This window comes from Clupea harengus, chromosome 11, assembly GCF_900700415.2.
Source record: "Clupea harengus chromosome 11, Ch_v2.0.2, whole genome shotgun sequence".
NCBI classification, from domain to species: domain Eukaryota; kingdom Metazoa; phylum Chordata; class Actinopteri; order Clupeiformes; family Clupeidae; genus Clupea; species Clupea harengus.
Window position 1 is genome coordinate 11455322 of NC_045162.1, and position 9855 is coordinate 11465176.

General features: G+C 46.5%; 1 protein-coding gene across 2 annotated transcripts in view; it reads right to left on the reverse strand.

The window, feature by feature from the left end:
* The window catches only part of pklr (pyruvate kinase L/R), a 21599-nt gene extending 11950 nt beyond the window's left edge, over window positions 1-9649 (reverse strand). The window contains exons 1-5 of one of the 2 annotated variants that reach the window (XM_012842019.3): window positions 9417-9649; window positions 4679-4843; window positions 3648-3739; window positions 3236-3367; window positions 1252-1438 (exon numbers count right to left, since the gene is read on the reverse strand). In XM_012842019.3, coding sequence (XP_012697473.1) covers window positions 1252-1438; window positions 3236-3367; window positions 3648-3739; window positions 4679-4843; window positions 9417-9423 — 583 coding nt within the window. In that variant the 5' untranslated portion in view covers window positions 9424-9649. Of the gene's footprint in view, window positions 1-1251; window positions 1439-3235; window positions 3368-3647; window positions 3740-4678; window positions 4901-9416 lie in introns of both variants that reach the window. The other variant, XM_012842018.3, reaches the window with a different exon arrangement.
* Between the last annotated feature and the right edge of the window lie 206 nt (window positions 9650-9855).

Here is a 9855-nt window from a genome sequence, read left to right on the forward strand (position 1 = left end):
GAGAGAATGAGAGAGAGAGAGAGAGAGAGAGAGAGAGGAAGAGAGAGGGCCCAGGTCAAACACACAGACATGAGAGAAAGCTGTGAACATAATATGAAGCTGACCTCGGGCAGCCACTGAATCACAGAATCATCATCATCATCATAATCGTTACGACCCGGCTCGCGAGCCACAACATAAATTGGAGAAAATAGGGGATAAAATAGTAAATGCAAAGAACAAAACCATAGTGTGCAGCAGCATTAAACCATGGTGAGAATGCAAGACCCCTTCTGAAGGCAAACAGCTTGGCTTCTCAGTTGTAGACAATCAAGCAAATGATGCCCATTTACCACCCAAAAGCTGTTGCACTGCCACTGCAAGGCCAGCGGGGGTGCAGAGTGCGTAACAACCATCATCATCATCATCATCATCATCATGTCTGGCGTGATTCGCTCAGGAGACATACTTTTGACAGCTGGTCAGAGAACAGCTGAAGTGTATTTTCTCCAATGGAGAGTGTGGGAGAGTGTGTGTGTGTGTGTGTGTGGGGGGGGGGGGGTGTGTTTGCTCCTTCTGTCCTGTGATCAGTGAGCTGAAGATGAATGCCTGGCGTTTTCCATGCTTTCCGAGCTATTAGGAATGTATGCACATGACTGGGTTCCCATCAGCCTCTAGGTTCGCTCTGCAAACACCCTCCCTCCTGGATAGTGCAAGTGTGTATGTCTGTGTATCTCTGCGTGTGTGTGTGTGTGTGTGCGTACATGTGTGTGGGTTTGTGTGAGTGAGAGCAGTATGCATATGTGTGTGTGCGTGCGTGAGTGTGTGTTTGTGAGAGTGTGTGGAGTATGCGTGTCTATGTGTGTGTGTGTGTGTGTGTGCGTATATGTGTGTGGGTTTGTGTGAGTGAGAGCAGTATGCATATGTGTGTGTGTGTGTGTGTGTGTGTGTGTGTGTGTGTGTGTGTGTGTGTGTGTGTGTGCGTGTGTTTGTGAGATTGTGTGGAGTATGCGTGTCTGTTCAGTATGCATGCATGTATTTGTGTATACACTGTGTATCTGTGTGTTTAATCTGTATATATGTAGTGCGTATATACTGTGTGTAGTGTGTGGATGATGTTGGGGGATTGTTTTCGTAGAATACCTGTGTGTGCATACTATATGCACTGTATGTGTGTGTGTGTGTGTGTGTGTGTGTGTGTGTGTGTGTGTGTGTGTGTGTGTGTGTGTGTGTGTGTGCATGTGTGTGTGTGTGTGTGTGTATGTGTGTTACCTATCTCCAGTACTTTGAGGGCGATGAGCCCATCGTCGATATAGATCCTGCCCCCCTTCTTGATCACTAAAGGTAGACTGGGGTAGTCTACCCAGATCACGGAACCATTTGTCTTATCACGGTCCGTTTCCGTGGTTACCACACGAACTGATGCTCCCCGCACCAGCTCTACCTCCTCCTCTGCTCGCTAATAAGAACACACACACACACACACATACATCTGTTACAGACATATATATACAAACATGCACATGCATACAATAGTTGTGTGTCCCAGAACAACAATTCAATTCAATTCAATTCAATTTTATTTATATAGCGCCATAACAATACAATTGTCTCTAGGCGCTTTAACAACAACACACACACACATAACCCCCGCCCCACACACACACACACACACAGACACATACACACTGACAGACAAACACACAGACACAAAAATACACCCCCACATTCATATCACCTCTTAATCTTGGGATTTGCTCCCACATGGAGATTAAAGGTAGCCTGACGTTGTCATACTCATAATTCTAGTCAGAATATGAGTCTGATACTGCTCCATTGGGCTGTGATTATGGGGCGTGTTTCAACCGAACCAGGAAAAAAAATGCCTCTTCGCACAATTGGATAGACCAACCAATCAGAGCAATCAGAGCGACCGTCGGGGCCAGCTGATAAATTAAACTTTTACCGAATCCCGTAGGAAGGACGGCAAAAACATCTTTTCGATCGACAAATGCCTTGATCGCGTTTCTCTGTTCCTCTTTCAAAATGAATGCGCTGTCGATGTCTTCTAAAACAGATTCGTTGGCAGAGGCCAGCGGCAGCCATGTTTGTTGAAAACAAATTCAACCCAAGCGCTCTTTGGTGACGTGGTTGATTACGTTACTGTTGATCATCTGTCCATCATCGTATAAAGCCCGCCCTGACAATTTGATTGGTACGCAGCTCTGGTGCGGGCATAGTTCTGCCACAATATAGCAATGCCAGACCGAACTTCCCAACCTCAAATGTTGTGGGCGGGGTTAAGTTCGGCTGGTACCCAGGCTAGATTAAAGGGGTATTCCAACTCAAACAAACACACACACACACACACACACACACACACACACACACACACACACACACACACACACACACACACACACACACACACACACAGAGACAAACACACACACACACACACAGAGACACAGACAGACACACACACACACACACACACACACACAGGGAAACTGAACAGGTTCAGAGATCTGAACTCACTAAGGTTTTGTCAATACCAACCCACCCATCCCCCCCACACACAAACACCATTTCGCCATGGTTACCCAAGTCTCCTGAGCCTGTGCCAGTGCCCTCTGCCAAGAACTCTCTGATCTGACCAGTCACGACAACCAGCAGCTAGAGACCACTCCCACCCCCACTCTGCCCCTCACTAGCCTGCCTGGACAATGATTCATACGTCTGCAACTAGTGGCCACTCACTGCTGGTCAAACACCCTCAGGCTCCAGATAGTCATTCACTCATTATGTCAATAGTCAGGTAGAGCAACTCTACAAACCCTTTACAGTACTATCGTAACAGTGTTAAATACTGGCATGCGTGTGTTATCGGCAAACGTTCGCATTGTCATGTTAATCCATTATTAAACTTATCGATTGTTTAACAGAATGATCGATGTTTAACAAACTGTCCGATAACTGACATAGCTACGCTAAGATTCTTAAGAACTGTTATTCTACAAGGGTTGCCCGTGTGTAAGAGAACACTCAGAACAATACTTTCACTGATAGGTCTACTTTATATTTAGTCTTTGCACAGGGAAGGGTTTATTAGGCTTGCTGACCTCCATGTTTTCATAAGGCGTTCTACTTTAGCCTTGGGTTAAACGTTCGGCACTTTTACTTCCTATTTTTACTTACAAAGGGAAACATGTGACAGGGAAACAGGGAAATCGTGATGTCACTTCCTTGTTCTTACCCCTCGCACGAGTCCTGTACGGATCTCTGGGCCTTTGGTATCCAAGGCGATGGCCACAGGTCGGTAGTAGAGGGGGTCAGAGGTTAAGGACTCCACAGCCTCACGGACATTCCGTATCGTTTCACCATGGTACTAACAGACGGAGAGAGAGAGAGAGAGAGAGACAGAGTGATTTGACCTTAGCTTACCGTAAAAGAAGTTACTACTATAGAAGAAGTAAAACTATATCAACAAGATACGGAAAAATACTGAGGAGCAGGAAAAACACACAAAGGCAAAAAGAACAAAGTGAGACCACAAAAGAAAAGTCACCCTGCCTGCACGAGCTGAGAGCTGAAAACACACACACACTTAACCTCAACTCTAACCAAAACACTCCACGTAAGTGCATGGAGACACTATCTGATCTCACCTCATGTGAGCCGTGGGAGAAGTTGAGGCGAGCGATGTTCATGCCGGCCTTCACCATCTCCTGCAGCTTAGGCACCGCCCGAGATGCTGGGCCTGAGAAAGAGCGAGAGAGACAGACACAACGAGCGAGAGAGAGACAGATACAAAGAGAGAGAGAGACAGACACAAAGAGAGAGAGGGCAACACAGAGAGTGATAGTTGGAAAGAGAGGGAGAGCAAGAGAGAGGTGGTGAGAGATAACAGATCAAACAAATAAAAGGCGGTAATGGCTGGAAATTGAGAGATTGTCTCGTCATCAGAAAACTCTACATTTGCATGGAGCTCATTATAACTGTCCTTGAGAGAGACAATGAACCTCAAACTGCCCCCACAGGGCAGAGAATAAGGCCTTGCATGGGTGCTTCTCCTGCTACTATGCAGACTTGAGGCATGGAGTATATTAGCATTAAGGCCCAGCATCTCAAGCATGAAGCGTATTAGCATAAGGATCTTTAACTGCTCTCAGATGGGTAGAATGCTGCTATATAACTGTCCAAAGACACCAATACAAAGACACAATCTGAGGAGGCAAGGGCAGTTTGTACCAAATACTCAGGTGAATGCTATTGACTTTAGTCACCGTTTCAGCAAACAACAGGGCTAATCTATGTAACTCCACACACAGCAAACCTACTATGAGGTGGGCCCAAACAACAGGGCTAGTCTATGTAACTCCACAGCAAACCTACTATGAGGTGGGCCCAAACAACAGGGCTAGTCTATGTAACTCCACAGCAAACCTACTATGAGGTGGGCCCAACCTGAGAGCTGGGAGAAAGTGGACAGAGGATGGTGGGGCTGCAGCATGTGAAAGCCATGAACAATGTGTGTTTGTGTGTGTGTGTGTGTGTGTGTGTGTGTGTGTGTGTGTGTGTGTGTGTGTCATCATCCAGAGCAAAGTGTTTCTCTCAGCAATCGCTGGGGAAGTCAGCCAACTCAAAAGCCAAAAGCCCCCAATCAGAGTCCCAACCAATCAGGCGTGGCCTTACTGACCGATGGTGCAGATGATGCTAGTGTTGCGGGCTATGATTGGCTCCTGGTCGATGTCCAGCAGGCAGAGGTGCTCCAGGAAGGTGTCGGCCATGGAGGCGTCCAGCTGCTGCTTCTGGATGAAGGAGTCGGGGAGAGACATGACGTCAGAGTACCTGCGAATACGGGCTGTGAGAGACGGGGGGGCGAGAAAGTGGGCGTGAGGGGGAGAGACAGACTGGGGCGCTGAATGGAGAAAAGAAGGATAAAAAGACAGAATCACAGAAAAAAAAGAATGAACAACAGGGGTAAACTCATGATTGTTCTGTGCAAATCAAGAGTGAAGTCTAACATTGATCCCATAATTGGGTGAAAAAGAAATTGCGGTGTTTTCCGTGAATCCACTGATTGATATCTAAAATGCACCATGCTATGAACGCGTTCATTCCATTCAGTCCTGGATAAAAGCGACAGTGTTTATCATTTTATGCCTCTCACTAGACCTCAGCTGAAGCAATTTAGTTTGTTGTGCTGAAAGGCACCCCTGCGAATGAGAGAGAGAGAGAGATAAGAAAAGAAAAGAGAGATGGAGAGATAGAAGAGAGAGATATAGAATGATAAAAAGAGAGGCAGATATATGGAAGACAGAGAATGAAAGAGAGAGGCAGAGAGATGGAAGACAGAGAGAGGGAGAGAGAATGAGAATGAGAATGAGAGAAGGAGAGAAGTGACAGGAGAGACAGACTTTGAGAAAATATGAGAAAAAAATGTGAAAAATGAATCATATTTCGTTTTTTTATTCTATTCAAAGACCTTACTAAAGAGGCTTCTACCCAGGTCTAACCACATGGAACTCTTTTGAAAAGGCAAGAATTGTGGTTTTGTGTCCAAGCCTGTGTGTGTTCGTGTGTGTGCCTGAGTGTGTGTGTGCGTGTGTGTGTGTGTGGGTGTGAGTGTGTGTGTGTGGGTGTGTGTGCGTGTGTGTGTGTGTGTGTGTGTGTGTGTGTGTGTGTGGGTGTGCATGTGTGTGCATGTGTGGCAAACACTCAAGTGTCCTTGGGGTCATTCAGCTTCGGTGCAGGGTGACAGCAAGAGGCAGTGTGACAGTGTGACAGTGAAGTGGAATAAAGCTGAAAGAGTTCCCACACAAAATCCAGTCCATCTGCAAGGTCAGAACTCAGCACACCGCCCAGCAGGAGACACACCACAGAGAGAGGGACGTCATAGGGCGAAGGAGAGGCAGAATGAGAGGTGAGAGGGAAAGGGGGGGGGGGACTGAAGAAGATGTCAATACCTGTTATGGCTCTGTGTTGATGGGGTGAAAAGATAGATACATAGAGAGAGAGTGACAGAGAAAGAGGGAGAGAGGAGAGCAGAGCATAAACGGACAGGGTGGTGTTTGAATGCCATGGGGAAAGATGGAACAACCTGTACACATGCACCAATTCACACACACACACACTCTCACACGCACACACACTCAGACACAGACATACACACGCACACAGAGCAAACTACGCAAACATACTAGCACACACATTAAGATACACTCAAGTGGAACACTCAAGTGCGACACCAACACCTTTCTCAAGATCACCACACAAATACACATGCTCAGAGACATCTCTGTCTCTCTTTCTCTCTCACACACACACACACACACACACACACACACACACACACACACACACACACACACACACACACACACACACACACACACACACACACACACACAGTGCCCTGTGGAGGTATCTGTATGTGTCAAGAATCCAGAGCTGAGAGGGACACCCGGCTTGGTGCAACAAGCCAGAAATAGGTCAAGGGAGAGGATGGACACACACACGCACACGCACACGCACACGCACACGCACGCGCACACACACACACACACCGAAAGACAATCAGTCTTGCAGATACATAGGCTTGGGAACATGCATATAAACCTCCACAGTGAACCCATGAAATGACCAACATCAAACTCAAAACAGATTCACGTCCATAACATCACACAATGACACACACACGTAGTCACATTTTGAGTGTGTGTCATTGTGTAATGTTATGGACGTGAATCTGTGTCTATCACTAGCATCTTTATAGATCAGTGTGGAGTATGTAGCGCCTGTGTGGATGCATTGAGTGATGCCCTTCATAGGCGCTTATCCACTGCAGGGCCCTTCCCAAGTGGCACGAATGTTGACAGGAACAGACCCCTCATCGGCCCTGTCAGCCTTTCTCTTTCCATTGCAGGAGCTAAGTCACGTAGGCTAATATTTGGCTCTTCGATTGCAACAACGTCAATGCAGAGCACGGCATAATAAGGATAGATTTCTCCAGGGGGAGCACCATCATTAGACCGTTAAACAGGGCCGCCTCATGACAGTCCGGAGAGAGTGAGAGAGAGAGAACAGAGGGGAGGACAGAGAAAGAGAGAACGAGAGAGAGAAAGAGAGAGCGAGTAAGAAAGAGAGAGAGAGAGAGAAAAAAAGGAGTAAGAGCGAGAGAGCGAGAGAGAAAGAGAGAGAGCAGACTAGATGAAGACACATCTGCCTGTGGTCAGTTCCCCTCTTGCCTACCTGTAAGCCTGTGCGTAATGTCTGAGTCCGTGTCTCTCAGAGCCAGACATACAGTACATTACGTTATTCATCCGGGGACAGCCAGGGGAGGATCTGGGCTACATGTGAGTGGGAGGGGGACTATGAGTGTGTCCAAGTGTGTGTTTGGAATAAACCAAAGCAGCACGTTACGAAAGGCAACGAGCACAGAAGCCATGTGGATTCCAACAGACAACAACAGGCACGAGTGGCCCCCCTGTCGGGTCAGGACTGGGCTTTAGAGAGAGAGAGACCCGGCCTGGTTAGCTCTCGACACACTCTTGACCTAAACACGGACGAGTTGTGTCCGAACACACCACGCCAAAGTCACACCTGGTCTCTACAAGGCTGTTGTTCAGTCAGACAGGGTTCTGGTCTATGTTGATTCCTCTGGACCTGGCTGTATGAGGGATTTAGGTAGATCGGTGTGTGTAATGGATGTATGAGGGATATGGTACACTGACTCAACGAGTGTGTATCTAAGGGTGGGGCGAGGCAAAGAATGTGTCTGTAGATATGTATGTGACTTCAACCTTTGAGCATAAAGTTCACATACGCTCAGGAGGTGAAGGCAGGGTCATAGGTCGTGTGTGTTTGTATACGTGTCTCAATGTGTGTAAGTTGTGTTTGTGTGTGTGTGTGAGAAGAGAAGAGACTTGCAAGAGATTACAGGGTCTCACAGAGAAAGGCCTGAATACCTGAACTTCCTGAATACCTGAGCTTCCAGCTGCCGTGTAGGAGATAACAGAGCTAGACCAAACCCAGATAATAGCCAACTCTGGCGTGGATTCTGACTGGACTCTGGAACAGAGAGGTCAGGTCTATGCCATCTATCCTGAAATACACTAAACTGGAATACACTAAACCGATTGGACAGCCCCTCAACACTCACAACTAACACTACTGACAAGCCTGCATCACTACAACAAACACACAAAATCACACACACACACACACACACACACACACACACACACACACACACACACACACACACACACACACACACACACACACACACACACACACACACACACACACACACACACACACACACACACACACACACATATGACAGCAGTCACAAAGCTGTTTAAGGTTATATCCCTCATAGCCAGACGGTTTAGGTGTCTACCCTTAAGCCTGAAAGGACAACAAGAACTCACTTCAGAACATGCTTATTCATACCGCACATCCTGGTACTGTCACTGCAATTTCTTATAAAAAAAACGGATGTGTATTAGAAGTGAATTTAAATGAACAAGAAATGAACCAGTCCTGACTGAACAGCCTAAGATGTCTGAAAGGTCTCCAGGAATACCAGAGCTTGGACGAAAGCAGACATGCTGATGAAAATGTGGAAGGCATTATAATTATGATGATGTAATTGTCCTTGTCCTTCGACTGCTTCATGGCATCCGGTCAAAGCCATTTTAAACCAATCGCTGAAAAACTAAACATTCAAGAGTGAAGGAGGCTTTCAGTTGCCTCTGAAGAATGTATGATTCCACAGACAAAAGAAATGAAAAGACTCCTCAAAGTCCGGGATGAAATGAAAGCAAGTGAAAGACATGACATGCAATTCTTCATCCCTGAAACCCAACCTGAAACTTATTATGTTCGTTTGACCCTTTTGACTATGCATACGTCATGTCTAAATGTGATGTAACTTTGCAGCAAAATCTTGAAATCTAAAAGTGACATTTTGTATAAGACCCCATAAATCACTCCATGACCAGTGGCCTTTACATAGTCTTACTGACAGTCTCTCTATGCACTGAAAAATATCTTAGCTTGGTTCCTCGGAACAGAACAATTGATCCTCACAGAGAGAAAACACTGAAAGGCTCACACATTTAAAGAGTTCTAGTTCAACACAGAGAGGCCGTCTACCTTTAGCTTTTTCTTCCTCAGAATCTCCAGCAATGTGGTTTATAAATCAACTAACATTGGCCTTGCTCCATTGCACACCCTCACTGCACAGAATAGAATAGAATAGAATAGACCTGGACTATTCAGCCCATTCTGGAAAATATTTCTTTGTCACCATGGGAACAGCAATTTAAACTTTACCATTAGAGAGAAACCTCATTTAAAAGTGATTTAATTTAAAAGTTTTTAAAGAGTTGAAGGTATGAGTTATAGACTTCCTGAGCCAGACTCACCGTCCATGCTGTGGTTTTCCTTGTGTGCTAATGTGAGCTGACTGCTGTTGTGCTGTGCTGTGGCTACCTGGAGTGCACTGTGCTCCTGACACGGAGTATTGATCCCCGCGCTGACGCTAATCTCTACTCTCTGGGTTGCCCCACCTGTCCATCGGTTTCTTCTTTTTCTTTCTTTTTTTAAGCCTGCGTTCAATCTCCGTGTCAGACCTTTCCTTCATCCCCCTCTGTAACCCCCACCCCTCCGCACACACACACACACACACAACACACACACACACACACACACACACACACACACACACACACACACACACACCTCCCTTCCCCCGGTCCTTCACCTGACCTCACGTACCACCAATGACCCAGTGATGTAACCTCACTTTTACTAGAGTCTTTGACCTGGCCAGGGAAAAGTAAACTCACCACCTCTCTCCCTTTG